The 23967-nt window shown below is 42.7% G+C and overlaps 1 protein-coding gene across 5 annotated transcripts in view; it reads right to left on the minus strand.

The window, feature by feature from the left end:
* Positions 1–323: 323 nt before the first annotated feature.
* The window catches only part of ZNF462 (zinc finger protein 462), a 154219-nt gene continuing 130575 nt past the window's right edge, over positions 324–23967 (minus strand). For 4 of the 5 annotated variants that reach the window (XM_062207806.1, XM_062207808.1, XM_062207807.1 and 1 more), the window contains exons 11-13: positions 11292–11424; positions 3581–3704; positions 324–2215 (exon numbers count right to left, since the gene is read on the minus strand). In XM_062207806.1, the coding sequence (XP_062063790.1) occupies positions 2008–2215; positions 3581–3704; positions 11292–11424 (465 nt within the window). In that variant the 3' untranslated portion in view covers positions 324–2007. Of the gene's footprint in view, positions 2216–3580; positions 3705–3735; positions 4534–11291; positions 11425–23967 lie in introns of those variants that run through there. The other variant, XM_062207809.1, reaches the window with a different exon arrangement.

The raw sequence follows: 23967 nt of genomic DNA on the forward strand, positions 1-23967 counted from the left end.
TATGGAACTGTTTAATACATTTGAAATGAGGCCAATTAAAACAAATATGGACACAAAATGAATCTTTGTCTAGATAATTCACACTTTCCACATTTTAAGGTTTCCACATCATGGCCCCCATCCCCCCCAAAATTAAATTAAAACAAACGTCCTACAAACAAAAGTTCTTAACAGCAAGAAAATAAAAGAAGAACATGCTTTTCAAGTAAGCACTTATTCCACAAATGCAACATCTCTCCATGGATTTTATTTGAAGCTGTGTGGGACACTGTCATCTCAGCAATTTCCCTTCCCTTTCTTCCCACCCCCCTCCCCCAACCCTTCCAAGTAAAAAAAAAACCAAAACATGAAAACCAAAGGACTCACACACACACACACACACACACACACCCCGCATAAACACACATTATCCAAGCATACACACACACACACACAGGCTTCTAAAACCTAGGCTTCAAAAAAATTATTTTCTACTTTTTGGAACAAAACCCTTTGTTCACAATCAGAAATTATTATAGATGTAGACTTAGATTTAGTCTAAGCTGCTCCATCTTGAAAAAGCTAATATGGGGAAATAGAGCAGCTGGCAGCTAGTTTGAAAAAAAAAAGAAAAAGAAAAAGAAGAAAAAAGTAGTTCTCCAGGTTCCTGTAGGATACACATTATTTCTTGTCCATTCTCACCAAAGGGATGGGATTCTAGCACACCCCCTTGTCCTCCAAAATAAACAAGAAATCCCCACAAAACACAATGCAAACAAAAACACAGATTTGAAAACCACACACAAAAGCCAGCCCATCCTAACAGAAATTACTTGTGTGAGACGGATAATATGTTAGTTTGATGAGCAACAAAGGGTGAAGAGGGCCTCCTCACTGGCCCGCGAGCTGCATAGCTGTGCCGAAAGTTTGGTTCTTTAGTTAAATAAAAAGAAAAAGAAAGTTAACTTCTTTGTTATTTCCATGTTTAAAATAAAAACATTCCTATTCACAGAAAACTAACTCTCCCTTGCCCCAAATTAAAAAAGTAACAACACACACACAAAAACCAATTCGTATGAAAAACTGAATTGTGCTGTGTTTGTAACACTCAGATTGATAGAAAATAAACATGTGGCAAACAAAACTCCACAATCACCTTAAAATTAGCTCACATGAACCTACCAAATTCTAAATTATAGTTGAACACTAATAAACAGCTTACCTGGAATAAAGGATGACAATTCACAAACAGGTATCTAATAATTAAAGTCTGTTTCTTTTTTTTGTTTTGTTTTTTACTAAAATAATTTAAAAAATCACAGTATTTTAAGAAATAAAACCCACATGGGGATTTTAAGCACAATTTGTGTTCCTTTCTTTAAAACTCTTTTTTTTTTCCTCCATTCACCATCTTGCCCAGCAGTTCTCTCTACATTTAGCCACAAGGACGGCAGGTAGTACTGACAAATGCAGAGAATTCCCTTGGTTAAGTTTGAGGTACTAGGAAACAGGTGACTGTTTTATGCAAAGCAGTTTTTTTTTTGTGTTCTGTTTTTATTTTTGTTTTTTTTTTTTCTTCCCAAAGCGGCTGCAGTTAGGTCTTGAAAAAGCTTAAGGTATTAAAACTAGAAAAACGCACTCAAAGTTGTGCGTCAGGAAGTTGTTCCCCCACGAGAAGTCTTCTGTCCCGGAGCTTCTTGTCTCCAGCTACTGTCCAAGACCGCCACAGAACGCACCGTGCCGACGCGAGGTGCCTCCATGTTCCACAACAAACGAAACTTCCATGATGAAGATCCGGAACAAAGGATGTAGTGATGGAAAAGGAACCACATATTCCAACCATTTAAATAACTTTAATTTACAGACTCACTCACACAGGTACCAGTGCTTTGAAAATAGATTGTTCAGTCCTAAAAAGCAGCTTTGTTCTGTCTTCTCTTGTCTGTCCCTCCCTTCTCAGCCCAAGCTGGCCCTCCCACTTTCTCATCACGGTTCAAGTAAGGGTTGATCAGGAATTTCACCAAATGCTTATTCTTTTTTGGCCTCTGCATTCTCCAGGAGAGATTTGTCGGCAGCAACAACACAGATGGCTACTGTTTCATTCTTTAGGGAAAAGTCTATCCCCATCGCCTCGCCAACTTCCTTTTCCTCCACGGAGGGCATCTTAATACTGTCCTCCAGGGCCTCTTTGGGATGGTTGTCTTCCCTGCTCACCTGCTTGGTGTCATTCAATGCCCTGTTGGGGGAAAAACATTTATAGAAGAGATGGATGAGCAATTGTGTTTTTTCAAATTAAGCAAAAGGCTCAAGTCCTAATTTTCCTGACCCTAAAAAAAAGCCCTGGGGTTTCCTTTGAACAAAGGCTATGGACATGGAAGTCAATTCAGAGTGCATTATCCTCGCTAAATGGTATGCGTGGGTCATGTATTTCTGCATCTTTTTAGCTATTTGAACCTACAAAAATAGCCATTGTTATACTACTTTGTGATTAATACCATGTTGTTTCCAGAATATCGTAATAGTTTTATGTCACCTTCTCTACTGGAATAGAGAATTGTCTTGTGCCTAAACTCATCAACCGAACCCAGAGGGTTGGCTAACTTTATTAAGATTAAAAGAAAAGGGTGGGTGTTGCGACACAGCAGTTAAGCTGCCTCTGGGGATGCCTGAAACCCATATCAGAGGGCTGGTTCGAGTTCTGGCTAATCCTCTTCCAATCTGGTTTCCTGCTAATGTGCCTAGAAAGCAGTGGACGATGGCTTAAGTACTTTTGAGTTCTTGCCACCCTAGAGGGAGATCCAGCTGGAGTTCCTGGCTCCTGGCTTCAGTGTGGCCCAGCCCTGGTTTCGTGGCCACTGGGGAGTGAATCAGTAGATGGAACATCACCCCCAGGGCCTCCCACCCTGCTCCCACCTTCACTGTTTTTCAAATAAATAAATCTTTAAAATAAAAAAGACTAAAAGAGAAATTCAGATATTAAGATGTAAGAAACTAATCATGGACACAGCACAATCTGAAGATGGAACCCACATCTTGGGAAGCCTGTTACGTGCTCTGAGTTTTCAGGGCATTTTCTCCCAAGAGGACCAAATCTTAAATTCTCTCTGTCTGGTGGAGGTTTGTTGTTGTTGTTGTTGGTGGTGGTGGTGGTGTTGTTCAGGAGCCTGTGTAAGCATTGGACAAGTATGCTCTGAGTGGCCTGGCGGGCAGGCAGAGGCTGGCTCACTTCCTGAGGTGGGCATGGGAATGATTAAGGCCACTCAGGGAACGCCCAGGCATAGAAGCAGGAACAGAACCTGGTTCAGGTTCTATCCCAGAACACCACGCTCATGAAAGCTAAAGGGACACTGGGTGGAGAAGCTCAGGTGCGTGTGGGGCTGGCGTGGAATGTGTCACTGCCAAAGGTGATTTTCCCCCGATCTGACTTGGGGCTGGCTGATCATACTAAAAACCAACAGAAAAGCAGGAAGCTGATCCTTCAAGTAGCGGTCTGGAGAGGTGACACACAGGGGTCATGAGACTGTCAGGGGAAACACCCCCCCCCCAAAAAAAAGGACCCAACCTCTCTCCTAATCCGTCACCCTGCGATGGCTCCACTTACATGCCGTGTCTCAGCACGTGTCTCTCCCACTCAGAGCCCTGGGAAAACGCCCGGCCACAAAATTCACATGGAAAACGCTTCTCCGTGTTCACAGCAGCCCCATGGTCAGAAAACCTCATGAGCTCTGTGAAGAGAAAGCAGAAGTGTTACCTGTGCCGTGGGGGCGGCAGAAGACACGAGCGCACATCCGTTAGGAAAGCCCTCCCCTCTCTACCTGCAAAGCTGCACAGTAAACGCGATTTCCAAAGTCCTTACTCTCTCTTGGGTTTCCCCTCAGGGCCACCTCTTGTGCCACTGTGAAGAATAGTTCTTCCCAGGCCCCAAGCCTCCCCGTTTCTCCTTAGCACCCCCAACAGCTCCCATCACAAATATGCTGGGTCGATCTTGCTGAAAGAGCCGCGTTGTGCCCATGCCAAAGGCATTGGAGTCTTTGTTTCCTGTTTCATCTCTCCGCTCTGTGATGTCCTCTGTCAGCACCTCCAGGGGAGCATGTACTCATCTGCCATGTGACACGGGTTTCTCTTTGTCTCCCCCAAAGCACACAGGCCACCGATAACTGTCACTGGACGTGGTTACGTGTTGTAGACCTCAGGGCTACTCCTTGTTCCAAGTAAGGCAGAAGGCTTAGGACGCTGGTCATCAGTCACGGATTTCAAAATCAACATCTCACAGGGTGGTGATGAGCCCTAAATGAGATCTGCAAGCAAAGAACCTCGCTTGTGCGGAAATGTGTGACAGCACAGCCCCCAGTTATCGAGGGATGTTGCCAGCTGCCCACCATCTACTCACAATTGGTGGCATCCACGGATGTGGGGGTATGTAGACATTGCTGGGTAGATCTGCTATCAACATCAAATACTGACGTGGTTGTTTAGTGTCCTCCACGGGGCTGGGCACATGTTACGGTCTGATAAATGTCGAATGGCTGGCTAATTGTTTTCAGGCCACACCTCCTGGCAAACCCAAAGACGTGAGCTTATACGGCCTTTGTGTTACCCGGAGTCCCACGCCCACATGAGTAATAATAACCACAGTACCAAGACGGCCCTGCAGCCACACTGCAAAGTCGGGGAGTTGGGGGGGCCAGCACACAGGCAGAGGCTGATCGTCTTTCTGTATCTGATCACTGTGGGCTCACACAGACAAGACGTTCCAGGAAGACGGCCTGGTTAAAATGCTCTGTCTAATAAAATCCTTAGGATGCTAACAGGATGGGGGCTCTGGGATACCTTAATCTTTAGCACAAAAACTCGATGCGACGGGGCCAGTTTTAACAAAAGATGAAACATTTTCTCACAAATTAAGAAGATCACCACACAAGCCATTAAAAATAATTGCACAGACTATCTTCCTTGATTCTTTTCATTGGAAATGAGACAGCACCATCTGCTCTACGCATTAATTCCTTAGCAGGGATTATCTTGGGCAAGAAATCAACAGAATGCCTTCTGACTCCTCCCCAACTGCATAATGAGAGGGGGTGGGTGGGGAGGATTCTGCTTGGGTTAATTTTGATTTCTTCATGCCTGGTTTCTTCGCTTTCAAATTCCCTCTGTGTTTCCTAGGCAGGACCTGCCGTGTGGCCACATCCAGTCGTCTCTCCAGCTCTGAGTTTAGAAAGGAGGTTGGGAACAGGGTAGCTACACAGCTGTGAGCCCCCTAAACTGAGGGTGTTGGATGAAAGTCTTTGGGTTTGCTTGCCAAGAGGGGTGACTTGCTCCTTTACCTACCGGAAGCACGAACCCAGTCATCTATTCTTTCCACCAGCACCTGCTAAGTTTCATCTTCAAAGGAGGGAGCCACTCAGGACCTGTCACACTTCAAATAGTTCTCTAAAGCCACCTCCTGACCTCTACTCCTGGAAGCCAGACTGTCTGGCAAAAACACCCCGGGCGATTGTGTGTGCTGTTGCTTCTTCTTGGCAAGAATGTACCTATTTGGTGGAAAATTGAGCCTAGGTTTATTCAAATGAGATAGGACAAAGGAAGCTGCCCTTTCAAGGATGGGGTGGGGGATGGGACAGTTTCGCCTGAAAATTCTCATTAATGTTACTGGAAGCTACTCCTCCATAGCCCCCACCCTCTGAGAAGAACTCACGCTTCTCTTCTCCACTGGAGGACTTTTTTTTTTTTTTCAGCACGTGGTTAAGACTCATGAGTGTGGATGTTCCACTTTCTACTGAGAAGCCAAGACCAGGATGTTCTTTCCACTAAAACCACCCTGGTCTGATGCCACTGTGCTGAATGAGACAGGAGAGGCCAAGCTGGGCAAGCAGGGACATTGGCCTGGTGTCTCACTCACACTCACCACACTCTCAAACTCTTTGTTTCCCTCTACTTTTTTATTTTTAAAAAAATGTATTAATTTTTTAAATTTTTTATTTTTATTTTTTGACAGGCAGAGTGGACAGTGAGAGAGAGAGAGACAGAGAGAAAGGTCTTCCTTTGCCATTGGTTCACCCTCCAATGGCCGCCGCGGCCAGCGCATCGTGCTGATCCGAAGGCAGGAGCCAGGTGCTTCTCCTGGTCTCCCATGGGGTGCAGGGCCCAAGCACTTGGGCCATCCTCCACTGCACTACTGGGCCACAGCAGAGAGCTGGCCTGGAAGAGGGGTAACCGGGACAGAATCCGGCACCCCGACCGGGACTAGAACCCAGTGTGCCGGCGCCGCAAGGCAGAGGATTAGCCTATTGAGCCGCGGCGCCGGCCAAAATGTATTAATTTTTTATGGAGTCACAAGGAAGGGGAGGACGAAAAGGGGCTTTCGCCGCTGTCACGCGTATAACCTCAAACTCAATGTGTGCTCAGCTTTAGAGATGAAAAAAAAAAGAAGTCATAATATCCGATGAGGAACAATTTCCTGAAGAGGAATGGCAGGCCATGGAGCATCACGAAGAGAAAGGAAGCTTTGTGCCCTCTGTCCAAGCCTGCGCTACCAGAGGACGCTGGGAACAGTGCACAGATGTTAAGAATTCATCATGAAGAACTTATTTGTGAAATGCTTTTAAAAAAATGAAGAAAAAAAGGGCACACATCTGAGATGACAGTCATTTTCCTTGTAAGAAATGCACTACTGCAGTTTCTATTAATCAGAGCAGTAATTCTACAATCAACCTATATGGTGAGGGTATTTTATTTGTCCAGCTTCTTTTCAGCTGACTATAAGCTCAGGGATTTTTTTTTTTTTCTTTTCTTTTTGACAGGCAGCGTTAGACAGTGAGAAAGAGAGAGAGAGAGAGAAAGGTCTTCCTTTTCTGTTGGTTCATCCCCCAAATGGCCACTACGGCCAGCGCGCTGCGCCAATCCAAAGCCAGGAGCCAGGTGCTTCTCCTGGTCTCCCATGTGGGTGCAGGGCCCAAGCACTTGGGCCATCCTCCACTGCACTCCCTGCACAGCAGGGAGCTGGCCTGGAAGAGGGGCAACCGGGATAGAATCCGGCGCCCTGACCGGGACTAGAACCCGGTGTGCCGGCGCTGCAAGGCGGAGGATTAGCCTATTGAGCCACGGCGCCAGCCAAGCTCAGGCCAAGCGCAGGGATTTTTAACAAGCTAGCACACTGTGGCTATCAGTTCCTTTGGTCTGAGTCACGGGTTTCAGGGCCAGATAGATCCCCCACTTTGCAATCCTGTGGTCTCTGGCTCTGGCATCATGGTGAAAGGGTGAGGGCAGGTCAAGAAGAGGAATGAGAAGCACCTTACAGAAACTGGCCCACCAAACAGGGCTTCTTCAGTTTGCAGACTGAGCAAGGAGGAAAAACAAAGATATTCTGCACAAATGCCCTTTAGATTTAGAGCAAGTCCTTAAGAGCCTCTGAACCCACAGATTTCAGGGCCAGATTCCCTTTAGGAAAGAACACTCCACTATCCAGGGAATTGGGAAAATGTTATTAGTGCGAGAGGTGCTGTCTTTGGAGCCAGAAGACCTGAATTCAGTCTCCAGTTGGGTTTTTTGTTTGTTTGTTTTTAGGTTGGCCAAGGGCTTAAACATTCTGGGCCATTTTTTCCCTACTTGCACAATGACAACAATACCACTTGCACTGAGGGTTTCATTTGTTAGGTGATTATTATATTACAGGAACTGCACTAGCATCTCATGTGCCATTTCATTTAATCTTTATATACAAATTATGGGACCACCAAGACCCTGAATAGTCAAAGCTATTTTGGGCAAAGCTAGAGATATCACACTACCTCAGAATCTACTACAAAGCTGTAAGAAGCAAAACATCACAGTACTACCTTCAAAATAGACACACAGACCATTGAAACAAAACAGAGAGCCCCGAAGTAGGTGCCAAGAACACACACATGGGTAGGGACAGGCCTGTCAATAGACTATATTGGGACAGCTGGATATCTGCATCCAGAAGAATGACAAAGCATGGAATTAGATCCTTCTGTCACAACAGCTACAATAATCAACTCAAAATGGATAAGAGATCTAAACATAAGAATTGCAATTCTAAAACTACTAGAAGAAAACAAAGGGGAAAAGTTCTTTGGCATCAGTCTGGGCCATGGTTTTTTTGGATATGGGTCAAATAGCACAGGCAACAAAAGCAAAAGACAAATGGGACTGTATCAAACTACAAGGCTTCTGCCCAGCCAAAGAAACAAATAAGAATTAACAGATAACTAAAGTTAACAGATAACTAAAGAACAGGAGAAAACTCTGCAAACCATGCATGTGATAAGGTGTTATTATCCAAAATATATAAGGAATCCAACTCAATGGTAAGAAAACAAGTGAATTAAAGATCTGCAATGGATCTGAATAGACAGTTCTCAAAAGAAGATACACAAACGGCAACAGGTATATGAAAAAAATGATCAACATCACTAATTACCAGGGAAATGCAAATCAAAGCCACAGTGAGATGTCACCTGCTGGACTGGCTATTATCAAGAAGACAAAGATGAGGGGATATGGAGATGAGGGAGGGCTTGCACAGTGTTTGCTGTTGTGTAAGTTAGTATGGCCATTATGGAAAACAGTATGAAGTTTCCTCAAAAAATTAAAAACAGAAGTACCATATGATCCAGTAATCCCACTACTAGGTCTACAGACCAAGCAAATGACATGAGTATGTGGAAGAGATATCTGCATTGCAGTGTTCATTGCAGCATTACTCACAATAGCCAAGCTATGGAAGTAATGTCAATGATGAGCAGCTAAAGTAAATGTGGTATGTGCACACAATACCAAACTATCCCTCCTCAAAAATTAAGAAAATTTTGTTATTTGAGACAACATGGATGACCCCAAACTATTATATGAAGTGAGATATATGAAGTGAAATAATCCAGGCACAGAAAGACAAATAGTGTGTGATTTCACTTCTATGTGGGATTTTAAAAAGTTAAACTTATAGAAGCAGAGGTGCCTACCAGAGTCTGGGAGGTGGGGTAATAGCGAGATGTTAGTCACAGGGTACAAAATTGCAGATAATAGAAATAATATGCTTAAAAGACCCAAATTACAATGTGGTGACTACAGCTAGCAACAACCTATTGTATATGTGAAATTGCTGTAAGATTAATTTTCAGTGTTTTTACCATTAGAAATGGTATGTGAAGTAATGAATCTGTCAATTAACTCTATTTAGCCATTCACCAATTTAAACATAATTCCAAACATCAACATATTGTATGACTGTTATAAATATGCACTATTTTTATTTGTCAATAAAGTCAATGACTTTAAAAACACTTCAAAGAAGCCTGAATTTTTAAAAGTAAAAAAAAAAAAAAAAAAAAAAAGAATCCTGGCCGGCGCCATGGCTCAACAGGCTAATCCTCCGCCTAGTGGCACCAGCACACCGGGTTCTAGTCCCGGTTGGGGTGCCGGATTTTGTCCCGGTTGCCCCTCTTCCAGGTCAGCTCTCTGCTGTGGCCCGGGAGTGCAGTGGAGGATGGCCCAAGTGGTAGGGTCCTGTACCCCATGGGAGACCAGGAGAAGCACCTGGCTCCTGCCTTTGGAACAGCGCGGTGCGCCAGCCACAGCGCGCCAGCCGCGGCAGCCATTGGAGGGTGAACCAATGGCAAAAGGAAGACCTTTCTCTCTGCCTCTCTCTCTCACTAGCCACTCTGCCTGTCAAAAAGTAAAAAAAAAAAAAAAAAAAAAAAAAAAAATCCTTACAACAACCTTAGGAAATAGATAATGATATTATCATCTTAAGGATTATAAACACACATGAAGATAAAAAAATTTATCCAGGCCGGCCCCGTGGCTCAATAGGCTAATCCTCTGCCTGTGGCGCCAGCACCTCGGGGTTCTAGTCCCAGTTGGGGCGCTGGATTCTGTCCCGGTTGCCCCTCTTCCAGGCCAGCTCTCTGCTGTGGCCCGGGAGTGCAGTGGAGGATGGCCCAAATGCTTGGGCCCTGCACCCCATGGGAGACCAGGAGGAAGCAGCTGGCTCCTGGCTTCGGATCGGCGCAGCATGCTGGTCGCAGTGCGCCGACCGCAGTGCGCCCGCAGTGGCGGCCATTTGGAGGGTGAACCAATGGAAGAGGAAGAACTTTCTCTCTGTCTCCCTCTCTCTCTCTCTAACTCTGCCTGTCCAAAAAAAATTTATCCAAAGTTATATAGATAGTGAGTAGCAGAAACAGGAGCCCAATTCAGGCAGGCAAATGACAGAGCCCTCAATATTACATAAAATTAGGGGAAAAAAGTGAAACAGAAACCTTCAACACTGAGTCTGGCACATCAAAATGCTCATTAGTTGCAACGAATCAGCCACAAGTGATTGACAATACCATTCTTCCCATCACGGGGATAGTTTGTTTTTTGTATGTATGTTATCCATATGCTTTTGATAAGTCTATGGTAACTAAAGAAGTATTCGAATCTATAATCCTACAGGAGGGGTCTTCAAAAGCTTCATGGAAAATGAGTATTATGAAAAAACTATGCATGGATTTCCACATTGGGATGGACCAAAATTAACTTACATTTTAGTTCCATGAACTTGCTGAGGTACCCTTGTGTGTACAGTCTGGATTTCCACAATATTCAATGTTGAACAATACAGAAAACTAACTCTAGATCCCATAAATATATATTTGCATGTAACTACACTTTGGAAATTCCTTTGATTTGAAGTAACGATAGACTCACAGGAACTTGGACAAACAGCACAAGAATCCCAGGAAAGCTTCCCCAGTGCCTTCAGTAACTACACGGTGGAATGAAGGATGTGGTCTCTCTTCCTCCCCCTTTACAAAGCGAACACACTGCTCCAAGAGGATTAAGAGAAGGGCCCTGCAGAGGGGCACATGGAGAGGCTTCCAGTCCTCTGCAGCCTCCCCACAACCTCAGCAGCGTGCATCCCAGCAGCTGTCATTTTCAATAAGCGTCCAGCTGGAAGTTCATTCTCATTCCTTAATACAGCATCACCCATCGTGCGGCCTGCTTGTCCCTGTTCTAAAAATTCCCTAGACACCAGTCTTCCTTATTAAAAACAAATCATTGCTGTAAGGTTGTTTTTTGTTTTTTTTTTTTTTTTTGAAACATGTATCTATATTTAGGGAGAAAATGTCTGTGTTTTGTGGAATTCCTATAGCTGGTAACAGTTTACAGAGACACGATCCCATGGGTTCTGCTGCTTCACTGAGGAGGATCATCCCTCTGTTGCTCCCACCACAACCTCCTGCCTGTCTCATCACGGACGCGCTGGTTGCCATCTGGGACCAAGAGGGCAGGAAGAGACTAACCTGCGTCATCGGGCTTGCTGTTCATCTCCTCTTCTTTGTCCTCCTCGTCGCTGCTAGAGCTCTCCATTTTCTCTTTCATCTGTTCCAGCTGATCCAAGTTAACCCGTCCAACCAGCTCAAAGTTACGGCTTACCTGAAAAAGGCCCAAACATACGATGAAATATAAACACAACCGCCTTGCTGTATCATTTTCCTATGGCTGTGTTCTTGTTGGAACCAAGACCAAACAACCTGGAGGCCTAGCAGGTCCTTTTCTTCACGCTGTCTCTCCTGGAGCTGGATCTTTCCCCGACTCTCACATTCCACCAATTTTCACTGGAACTGTCAACACCGGACTCTCATGACCAAACTCAGTGGGGAACTTGAATGGCCCTAAGCAGGAGGCCAGCACTACTACCGTGTGTAGAGTATTAAAAAAAGTCAACAGTTTTGAGTTGAATTCAAAGATGTGACTTCCATAAACTACCTAAGGTAGAGATTCTACAAACATCCTGGTCTCCCGCAGAGAGCATCCCAACCTTCTGTGCCAGGGTCCTATTATTCTAGGGGTTGTGAGTGGTCCAGCTTGGGTCAGACGACAATGGTTTGATTTTTAACTGTCGTTTAACAACAGTATTACTGTTGGCACCACTGCTATTTTAGGCTGACAATAACCTGTGTATCAAGTCTGGGATTACCTGGGAGAATCCTGTAGGACTAACCCCTAAGAGCCCTTTAAAGTGTTAGCTATGGCTGGCTTATAGAAAATGTGGTTAGAATAATGTGAGAATCCAAGCTTTGTTCAACTCTGGTCATTCAAGAGAAACAAGAATCCACACTCAGGAAAATCTGTAACAGTTTTCTGTTTTGGATCCCCTGGTCAATGGAAGCACAAAATTTACCTTCATTACTCTCTTTTCAGAAGCTCTACAATGACACGCCCAGCATGGTCAGAAATGGCAAGCTGGCACAGGACACAAGCAATAAACAGCCATGGGCCTCGCCTCTGTATAGGATGCTGCGCTCCCCTCGCTGGGGGGCAGGGGAGGGGCAGACAAAAATGACTGAGACTAGGTTCTGGCCTCCAGAGGCTCAAAGTTTAGTTCAAGAGAGAAGACAGACATCATTAATTAGATTCTTAGGCAGATTTCCATAGCTGTCACAGCTGAAATAGAGTGTAATGAGGGCACAGGAGAGGAAAGAGAATTTACAAGACAATTCCAAAATATTCTGTGGGACCAGACTGGAACAAAGATTTGCTGAGCACCACCAACTCCATATGCCTGGCAGATGGGAACATCCCCACGGACTGTGACAAATGTGACAGAAAGAGATTCAGAGTACCAGGGCAACCAACAGTCCTGTGAAAGGCTTACTATTGTCCCAACAACATCCCATCAAAGCTAGGTGGCACGGAAAAGCAGGGAGACAACTCAGGAAAAGCAGACAATGTATGCATTTCTCTGTAATCCTGAGCTCGGCAGACTTTGCAAACAAGTCAGCATGAGGGGGAAAACCTGTTCGCATCAATCCCAGTGCTAAGGACTCTGGGAGGCAACCGCTTGCTTTGCTCATTAAAAAAAGGTTTTAAAAACCAATAGACTCAGAGGAGGAGAAGGAAGAGGTCAGTGTAGACTTTCTCTTTCTTCTCCTCCAAGTTCACAGTCAATGGTATCCAAAGATTTTTGCTCGTAGCACCTTGCTAACTAAGGATTTATCTACTATGCTCATCCGTACACACCTGCACAACTTTTTATTTATTTATTTTTATGACATAAAAGCACATAAAAGGGAAAGTACATGGATCATGAGTTTTGAAGTCAGACAGAACCTAAAGTTCAAGTTCATGGTTTGCCATTAAGCGCTAGGCCCTGGGTAGACTCAATGGATTATGTCCTTGATGTTTTCACTTGTGAAAGGAGGTAAACACAGTACATGAAACACAGTAGAAGCTCTACTCCCCTCCCCCTCCCCCCCTCCCCACTCACCCACTGTAATTTTCTTCCCCTTTCTGAGAGTATGGGCCATTTCCAATTTTGGCTCTTGGTAATGCATATTTATGGAGTTCTGTTTGGTCACAAAGTCTACATTTGAACCAAATAGTGTTTATACAAATACTTGAATAAAAGATTTCTGACTTGCTAGTGTTTCAGGAAAAGTAGGCAAGGTTCCAGTTTGCCTAATTTCGAAATATGTTTGACAGATTCTATTTTTAAAATGACCAATTCTTAAAAGGCAGCCTTTTCTGGACCACTTTCTCCCCGATTTCAACCTTCAGTAACCAGGACAACTGCGAGTGGAGGACATACGGGGCAGCCAGTGGTCAGAAAACAAAAATAATTCATCAACTAGGTCAACAAAGACTCCTCAAACATCCTCTCCAACTCAGTCAGCTGCACTCATTCCTTCAACAAGGACTCCCCGAGGGCTGCTCTGTGCCAGGCCCTGGAGTCCCGCTTAGAACCCCTGAGCTCACGGTGTCAAGAGATCTGTCACCAAATCAAATATTTTGTTTTGCTCCTTCTGGATTCTCTTTTTGAATATGGTATTCATCCGTCTTCCTATCCCCATCATCTCTTCACTAGAAAACTTAATATTTTGGATTCTGCATGATTTAAAAATAATACATAACATTTTCACTGCAGGGTGCTCATCCTCAGTTAACCCAGGACTGGTTTGTCCTGGGATTTCCAGAATCTTTGCTAGGCAATTAAAAGATTTAAAAGTAAGAACTAAACCTCACCATGTCATTAGGAGATTTTAAAAATAAAGATTCTTTGTAGTGTCAGGCCATTAGTATATTTGACATTCCCAAGTCTGCCATCCAAATACTATCTGGACCCAAAAGACTTGTTCCTGCATTTCTGAGTCCCTCATCATCTTCTCTGACCTGGATGACTGGAAACCAGCGCCAGCCCTTCTGGTTCTGCGACACCTGCTCTCACTCCTTGTATCTACTCTACAGTGTGGTCGAGATGAACTTCAAAGACATTTGCAACCTTTCTGTCAGTCGCTGCTTGTTCTGAGGATAAAGAAGTTGAAATTTCTGCCTGTGGTGGACAGGGCTGCCTACTTCATCAGGGGCCACGCTCTCCAGTCTCCCTGCCACCACGCTGAAGTCACTGCCATTGTCAGAATACACCACGCTTCTGTTTGGAGCTCTTTCAAGCAAGCCCTCTTCACAGGCTGATTCCTCCATCTTCCAGCCTGGCCTCTATCACTTCCTCCAGGAGATCCTCACTACACTCCTCCTGGGTTAAGCATCCTGATTCTCCGCTTGGGCCGCACCCTGCACTCTCCCTTCGAAAACAGACCCCATGCAGTCCCTGTCTATGACGGCCTCTCCCCACACTGAACTGCAAACTCCCTGAGGACAGATTCACTCACAGCTAAAGGTCCACTGTGTCCAGAGTAGAGTGGATGCTGTTCTAACCTCCCGGCTACTGGACATCAGCATTTTAATTTAAGATGCTTTTCTTTCATATAAATGTTTACAAACAAAATTTGGAAAATAGAAAAGAACTCACTTGAATTCCAACAACCTATACATAAAAACTGTTAAGAAGAAGTTATTAGATTTTTATAGTCCAGTCTCTATCTGAAGATTATGGATATTGCTATGATATTAAAATAGATGAGTGTGTCTTCTGCTGTTTTATGCTTGACAAAGCATATACATCATTCTCTGTACAAATATAATTTTGAATCACTGTAGAGTAGCCGATCAAGCGGATGTACCGCAGTTGTCTTGTGACAACTGTTCCCCATGAATTTACACTGGGTTATTTGTGACTTTTCACTACTAAAGGTACAGGAAGTAGCCTTACGGCATTGGAAGGCTTTTTCTCACACTTAGTTTTATTTTTATAAGCTGAAATTGCAGCCGTGACATTTTGGAGTGAAAAGTCAAAGATATAGACTTCATTGATGTTTCAATATATTTCTCAATTGGCTTCTGAGATTCTCACATTACTTTCTGGACCTGGAGAGAGGTGGGGATCGGATTAATTATTTTATGCTGCTGAGGACGCGTTGAGGAGATTTTGCTTTTTTCTCTTCAGATGCAAAGTAATTTATTACCTTCTTTTACCAAAAGATCCACACCAAGAGGAAAAAGAGCAAGCCTAATGGTCTGAGATTTGGAACCTGGGTCCTTGTCAGTTTTGCTGGTGAAAGAAGCCATAGCCTGTTCTTGAAAGGTGGACTGTACTAATGCACCATCATTCGGATAATTGAAGCATGATCCTTGTGTCCTGGGAAAGTTACTTGTGAATGCCCACTAACCCAAACCCCTCTGTGAGAGCCACAAAGCCAGAGGCTGGTGAAGACAACTGTCTACCAAGAATGGGAGATGCAGGAGCCGGCGCTGTGGCTTAGTGGATTGGACCACAGCCTGTGATACTGGCATCTCATATGGGTAGCAGTTTGAAATCCGGCTGCTCCACTTCAGATCCAGCTACCTGCTGATGCGCTGCGAGAGGAGAAGAAGATAGTCCAGGTCCTTAGGCCCCTGCCACCCAGGTGGGAGACCAAGAGCAGGCTCCTGGCTCCTGGCTTCAGCCTGATCCAGCTCTAGCCATTGTAGCCTTTGGGGGAGTGAACCAGTGGATGGAAAATCTCTCTCTCTCTCTCTTTCTCTCTCTTTCTGTCTCTTCCTCTGTGTAACTCTGGCTTTTGAATAAATAAATAAATCTTAAAAAAAAAAAAAAAGAATGGGAGGTGCAAATGCAGTATCCATAAAACAGGAATGATGAGACTGAGAAACCCCTCGCAGGCTCTGCCTCACAATGTTGTTTTTCTATTTGTTGGTTTTTAATCAATTGGCAAAATGGCTTAAATCTGCTCTGAGAAATACTAAGAATTATTAAGGGATTTGCAGATATTACCAAGTTAACCGGCATTTTCCTATTGTCCCTGGGTGGCCAAGCCAGTCTTCTAGGAAAGACTGATATGAACAGGCTTGTTAATGATGGAATAAACCGGGAAATCCTTGTCTTCCGACTACAATGTAGGCATCAAGTAGGGGAGACATGATGAAGAAAAGTCCACTTAACATTTCCAGAGTTTCTAAGCATGAGCCCCACCCTCCTCCCCAGTTAACCTCTGTAGCTTCAAATCCAGGTACTCAGTCAGGATGCTCCTGTCACTTAATGTTGAATGTCAATGTTAAAAATCAAGGCAAAGTGAACTGTATCTCCAGACAAAGTGAGACAAGACAACATGGAAAACACTGATCTGTCTCTTACACCAGGAACAGGTAGTGCTGGTGAGGATTCTGAATGACACATCACACAGGCTGGCAAACTTTCTCTGTCAAGGGCTGGCTGGATAAGTCAGGAGTTTAAGCACTCTGAACCAGCAGTCTCTTCACAACTACTCAAGTGGTGTGGCTCAAAAGCAATGATGAACACTATGTAAATGAGGGAGTAGGGCTGTAGTCCAGTAAACTTTTATTTAGAGAAAATAAAACTGAATTTCATATAAAGTCACATCTTATAAAACATTATATTCCTTTGATTTTTTCCAACAATTTTAAAATGTCCAAACCATTCTTAGATGATGGGTCATATAAAAACTGATCATAGGCTGGATTCAGGTCACAGGCCAGTTTGCTAACCCTCAATTTATAATCAGGTGGTCTACTCAACAGATATTCTTTGCCTATATTTGAAGACCAGAATGGGGATGAAACAAAGAGATTAGTAAGAGATAAATTCAGTAAAATATTATCTATGTTTTTAGAGGAAGGCAGTTAAAGGTCTAAGTAAAAAAAAAAAAAAACTTAAAATACCTTGAATTCTGGAATCATATTACCTCAACTAAAGTTTATAGAGTTCTTATAAAAGCTTCAAGAGGGGGCCGGCACCGCGGCTCACTAGGCTAAACCTCTGCCTGCGTAGCCGGCACCCCAGGTTCTAGTCCCGGTCAGGGCGCCGGATTCTGTCCCAGTCGCCCCTCTTCCAGTCCAGCTCTCTGCTGTGGCCCGGGAGTGCAGTGGAGGATGGCCCAAGGACTTGGGCCCCTGCCACTCACATGGAAGACCTGGATGGAGTTCTAGGCTCCTGGCTTCAGCATGGCCCAGCCCTGGCTACTGTGGCTATTTAGGGAGTGAACCAGCAGACAGAAGATTTCTTTCTCTGTCTCTTTACCTCTCGCTGTCACTCTGCCTTTCAAATAAATAAAATAAACTTAAAAAAAAAAAAAGCTTCAAGAAAGGATATTCCAAGTTTATCCACAATGTCATAAAAGGTAGGATTTCCTTTTTTTTAAAGTTTTATTTTATTTATTTGAAAAGCAGAGTCAGAGAGAGACAGAGTGAGAGGTCTTCCATCTGCTGTTTCACTGTACCAGGGCTGTGCCGGGCTGAAGATAGGAGCCAGAAGCTTCCTCCAGGTTTCCCATGTGGGTGCAGAGGCCCAAGGATGGGCCCTCCTCCGCTGTTTGCCCAGGCACATTAGCAGGGAAATGGACCAGGTACAGAGCAGCCGGGACTTAAATTGGCACCCATATGGGATGCCAGCATCCCAGGCAGCGGCTTTACCCAGTGTGCCACAACACCAGAACCTCCTTTTTTTTTTATGGCTAAGCAATATTTCATTGTATAAACACACACACTGCATTTGCTTTATTCACTCATCAGTGGACACCTAGGTTGTTTCCATGTCTTGGCTTCATAAACAATGCTGCAGGGAACATGGGAGTACAGTATCTCTTTCAGGGGCTGATTTTGCTTCTTTATGAACCTGGACATGGTTGCTGGGTCACGGAATGGTTCCACTTTTAAGTTTTGAGGAATCTTCACACTATTTTCCATAATGGCTACCCCAATTTACACTCTCACAAAAAGTACATAAGGGTTTCCTTCTCTCCACATATATCAAGGCATCTTATTGTATGCCCTGATAATGATAAACAATCATGTTTGCCTATTATACGTCAAGAAAGCTGGGGGAAGAAAGATATTCAGCCACTTGAGCCAGTAAATGCAGTATTAAAATTCTGGGAAGATGAACCACAATATACCATATCTGTTCTGTACTGTGCTGCTCTCCTAATTTATAGATTCCTTTATCACACACCTACTGGGCTCACACACACATGTTGGGTTGTATTCTTTGTTTAAGCCTGTCTCGCCTACTTGTGCTTATAAGCTCTTCCAGAGCAACAAACATTTCTTATTTTGCTTTATATGCTTGGTGCAGGGTATAAGGTCAGTCATCAGGTTGACACACAACAAATGTGATTTGAATTGACTGCTAACATGAAAACCCACGGGAGATCATAAACTATAAAGAATTCATATTATTGCCATAAGATTTACATCCCATGAAATAAATTTGCTTGGCAATAAGAGAATCACATTGACTACTTCCTGGAGGATTTTGTTTCAATACTTATCAAATGTCTATTATGAGCTCAAAATAGATGTGGTAGTTTTTATGTGTATCATTTAACCCTTTACAAACATTCTGTAAGATATAGCTATCTTCCATACTTTAGATGAAGAGAACAGAACACATAATACAACCAGGAGTAAAACTCACATATTTGGATGTCACAGCTCAAGCTGTTCTCATTAGAAAGCAAATCACTTGTAGAAATGCAAAATTACTCACAAAATATGTAAAAACCACCATGGTTATACTGGCTGACCACTGGAAAAAGGAAGAAAACTGTTGCAAAATCTAATGTGATAGAGCAGTTGCATGCTTTGAAAGTTTTTCTTCAAAATAAAAACTCATCTAAGAACAGTAAGAATAAAAGCCCATGAAGTACTGAGAAGGGTACGGAGCACAGAATCCAAGGAAGATCTACTTCTTAATATCTCATTGCAATCAGTGACACAGAATCAGAAAACTCTGTACTTCCAGACTTGGGTTAGCCAAAGTCCATACTACGTCAACTCCTTTAGAGAGTCTCAGTGTAATCCCAGACACAAGGACCCAGAAAGTCACCATTAAGAACATCTCTGAGCTTTGTTGTTGGCCAATGGAGCACTTGGCCAACCTCCCGCACTTGAAATTCAGAGGCCAAGATGCTGATGGACGCCATCACATTTTGCTTAATGTGAACAAGCAGGATACGTAAAGTTCCCTATTTGAAAAGTGATTTCATTCACTGATTTATTTTTCCATGAGGTCTTTTCTTGTATGCTGGGCACTCTGCACAAAAAGAGAGGCATATGATGTGTCTGAAGAAAGGAAGAAGGAAAGCTCCATGGAAGCTTGGGAAAGGAGCAATTAATTTTGCCTGGGGAGGTTGGCGGACACCCAAGATTACAGGTAGGAATGCCTTCAAATGTCTGCTTGAGAAATATTGTTCTGTCCTCTGAAAAATGGCCACCCTCCTGCTCACCTGCTTCCGGTTTCTAGGAAAGAATCTGATGTGTGGTTGATAAATTAAGAAACAAAACTAATGAGCTGAAATGACAATCTTCTGGAGAATCCCTAAGCTTGCAGAAATCTTTGGAACTCATACAGCGAAAGCCGCTAGTATTTAGCTTAAAGATTAAATACGATCCAGAAAATGTCGCCAAAGGTGTGTTTTATGATTTGAAGTGGAGGAAGGTTCTTCCTTTATTTACTGTCATTTCCTTTTCTGGAAACCAATGTTTTATGTGACTTTTTGCCACTGTGGGTTTTGCTAGTCTAGAAAGCTGAATGAACAATTTTATTGGAATAACTAACATGTTGGTGATTCCTTCTCAGCTTAATGTTTTGCTGTCTTCCCCAAACTGGCAAAAAGTAAGAGATATGAGTTCCTTAGAGTTCAGTTGCCTGAGGCTCCATTTGTATAAAAAATTAAAAACATTTCAAAGTAAATTCAATTAGTGAATGTATATTGCCTGAATAGTCTATCCTTCTAAATTTAATATACCAAACATGACAATTTTACGAGCAAATCAAGTTAGAGATAATACATTTTTATGTTCCCTAAACTAGCAAAGAGACTTCAGAACCGTAAAGAACACTAACAAGGTATTGCCAATACTTAAGCTTTCTTAAAAAAAAAAAAAAAGTAGTAAAAAGGAAGACGTGGTTTTTAAATGTGAGAAGTGTGCAGTTTGGTTATTTCATGATTTAAAGTTTCTAGAAATGCTTTTAAAGAAGAAATTTCACTTCATTTCTTAACATTTTGTCACATTCACTTCAAATGTAGACATTATATACATACATATAAACAATTTTTTAAATTGAAAACAGAGATATTAATATCACAGAGAAAGGGATTCATGACAATGATCATAATGTGGGAAAAGAAGAGTGGACTGAATTTCCAGAAATGTGAAGCCATTATCTTTCATCAGCCTGATAATAAATTGCATACTGATAGATATTTCAGAGAGAGAGAGAGAGAGAGAGAGAGACAGACAGACAGACAGACTCAGAGGAGGGAGAGAAAGAAGAAATAAAAAGACAGAAAGAGCAGACAGAATAGTCAACTTTCTAGAAGACCCTATAAGATTTTAAAAAAAGGACAGAGTCAAAAGATGAAAGAATAAAATTTCAAATAGCCTGCACTGTTTACTTTGGATCCTATGAGATTACTTGTGATCCTTTGCTCACGGGCACACAGATAAAGGTCTAAGAGAACAAGATTTTGTTTGTTACCTCTAAAATGAGGGTTCTGATTGTCATCCCTGTCTACTGCACTCTGGCTTCGGAGGATAAACACAGCAGCCTAAATCAAGTGCACTTGACATTTTGGTTCTTAAATGGAATGATATATTTGAGTTCAAGGACCCTTCCTGCTGTTACCAGTATTCTGTCCAGGCCGTGAACAGGATAGCCTGACATCCTTAGAGACGTTCCTGAATTTTACAACCTTTGGGTGCTGAAATCAGAAGTCCAGTTCTGTATAATAAAATCACCTGCCATAAAAATATATCCTCCTATACCATGTAGGTTATTTTTGACAGATTCTCTCTACCATACAAAATAACCAAGAACTATCTGTGGAAGAATATAACAACAATCTCAACAGTTGGTCTCACTGGAAAACAAAATGATTAGCAAACTCTACTTTAGAGTCAACTGTGAAACTTATTCCATATTTTATTTCTAAAATAATTTATTAGTATTTATTTGAAAGCAGAGTGAAAGAGAGAGAGAAGGAGAGAGAATCTTCCATCTGTAGGTTTTCCCCCTAAATGGCCACAATATTTGGGGGTTGCCAATGTTGAAACCAGGAGCCTGGAACCTCATCTGGATCTCCCGTGTGGTAGCAGGGGGCCAAGCACCTGGGCCATCTTCTGTTGGCTTCTCAGGTGCATTAGCAGGGAGCTGTTTTGGAAGCTCAAGTGCCAGAACTTGAGCTGACACTCCAATTTGGGATTCCAGCATCCCAAGTGGTGAGCCACACACTGGCCCTCCATATTTAATTGTTCACAATTTGCCCATTAATCTGCATCTTGAGTATATTCTTGAAGTTATCAGTTCCCAGGATCAACTTTATGGGAAACAGACTGGAGTAAATTAACAATTGTTGAGGATCTACTATATGTTGGGTTTTGGGAAACTTCTATCTGTTTTAGATATTGAGGTGTAGTATACTCAGCATTTTAAGAGAACAGTTCAATGACTTTTGGCAAATTTAGATACCCGTACAAGCCTCACCACAATTCTGTTTAAGAATTCATTTTCAGGGCAGGCATGGTGGTGTAGCAGGTAAAGCTGCTGTCTGTTATGCTAGCATCTCATTTGGGTGCCAGTTTGAGTCCTGCTTGCTCTACTTCAGATCCAACTCTCTGCTAATAGCCTGGAAAAGCAGTGGAAGATGGCCCAAGAGCTTGTGCCCCTGCACCCACATGGGAGACCTGGAAGAAGCTCCTGGCTCCTGGCCTTGGCCTGACCCAGTGTTGGCCATTGTAGCCATCTGGGGAATGAACCGGGGATGGAAGATCTCTCTTTCTCTGTAAATCTGATTTTCAATAAATAAATAAGTCTTAAAAAAATTCACTTTCACCACTCTGAGAAGTTCCTTTACATGCTTTGTAATCAATTTTTGCTCCTAAACTCTAGCTCTAGGCAATCTCCTGGCTGCTTTCTGTCTATAATTTCACATTTCTAGAAATTTCCTAAATAGAATAATATGTAGTCTTTTGTGTCTGGCTTCTGTCCACCTAACATGGTGTTTTGAGATTCATTCCTGTTGTTAAGCATATCAGTTGTTCATTCATTGTTATCATTGAAAAGTATTCTACTGCATGGATATACCAAATTTTGTTTATCCATCTACTTTATATGAGAGTAAGATTGCCCGGTTCATTGTTAAGTTTACGTTTACCAAAACAATTGCAAAACTGCTCCAAAGTGGTTATACCAGTAATCTATGGGATTTCCATTTTTTCTATATCTTTTCAGACATACTAGTCCCATCAGCCTTCTTAATTTTAGCCATTCCAGTGGGTGGGTGGTACAATCTTCCTGCTGTTTTCTGTTTTGGTTTGCATTTTCCTGGCAGTGGAGCCTGCTTGTTTGTCACTTGTATATGCTTTTTGGTATTGTGTCTTCACATTTTTTGCTTATTTTTACTTGAATTGCTTTTTCTAATTGAGCTATGAGAATGTTTTATATTTTGGCTAAAGTCCTTTGTTAGATAATTACTTTGTAAATATTTGCTTCCAGACTGTTGACTGATTTTCATTTTAATAGTATCTTCTGAAGATCAAAAGTTGAATTTTGATGACATCTAATTTACTGATAATTTTCTTTTAATGTCCATAGCTTTTGTATCATATCTAACATCTTTTTCAAAAAGATTTATTTGTTTATATGAGAGGCTGAGTTACAGACAGACAGGGGTGGTGGTGGGGGGGGGGGGGGAAGAGGGAGAGAAGGAGAGAGAGAGAGGGAGGGAGAGAGATAGAGAGAGAGAATATCTTCCATCCTCTGGTTCCCTCCCCAGTTGGCCACAATGCTGCAGCTGGGCTGCTCAGAAGCCATGAGCCAGAAGCTTCTTCTGGGTCTCCCGCGTGGATACAGGGGCCCAAGCATTTGGGCTATCTTCTACTGCTTTCTCAGGCCATTAGCAAGGAGTTAGACTAGAAGTGGAGCAGGCAGGATGCAGGTCCACTGGTGGAGGCTTAACCTACTATGTCACAGTGCTGGCCCCTTTAACATATTTTTACTTAATCCAAGATCACATAATTTCCTACTACTGTTGTAGGAATTTCATAGTTTTAGTTCACACATTTAAATTTATGATCTATTTTGATTGAATTGTTGTACAGACCAATGTAAAGGTCAAGGGTTATGATTTTCATATATAAATTCAATTGTTCCAGCACTGATTTTGAAAAACCATCCCTTCCCTAGGACCTGGAGATTGTTGAAGAAAAGTAATTTACCACATCCATGAATATGACAGTCTGTTTCTGGACTTTTCTGCACCAGTAATCTATGCATATATTTCTATACCAATACCGTACTGTGTTAATCAGTATAGCTTTATATGAAGTACAAAATCAGTAAGGGTGAGTTACTCAACTTTCTTTTTTCGCATTGTTTTGACTATATATATATATGTGTGTATATATATATATATATATATATATTTTTTTTTTTTTTTTTGACAGGCAGAGTGGACAGTGAGAGAGAGAGAGACAGAGAGAAAGGTCTTCCTTTGCTGTTGGTTTACCCTCCAATGGCCGCTGCGGCCAGCGCACCACGCTGATCCAAAGGCAGGAGCCAGGTGC

This window comes from Lepus europaeus, chromosome 12 (genome assembly GCF_033115175.1).
Source record: "Lepus europaeus isolate LE1 chromosome 12, mLepTim1.pri, whole genome shotgun sequence".
Taxonomy (NCBI): Eukaryota; Metazoa; Chordata; class Mammalia; order Lagomorpha; family Leporidae; genus Lepus; species Lepus europaeus.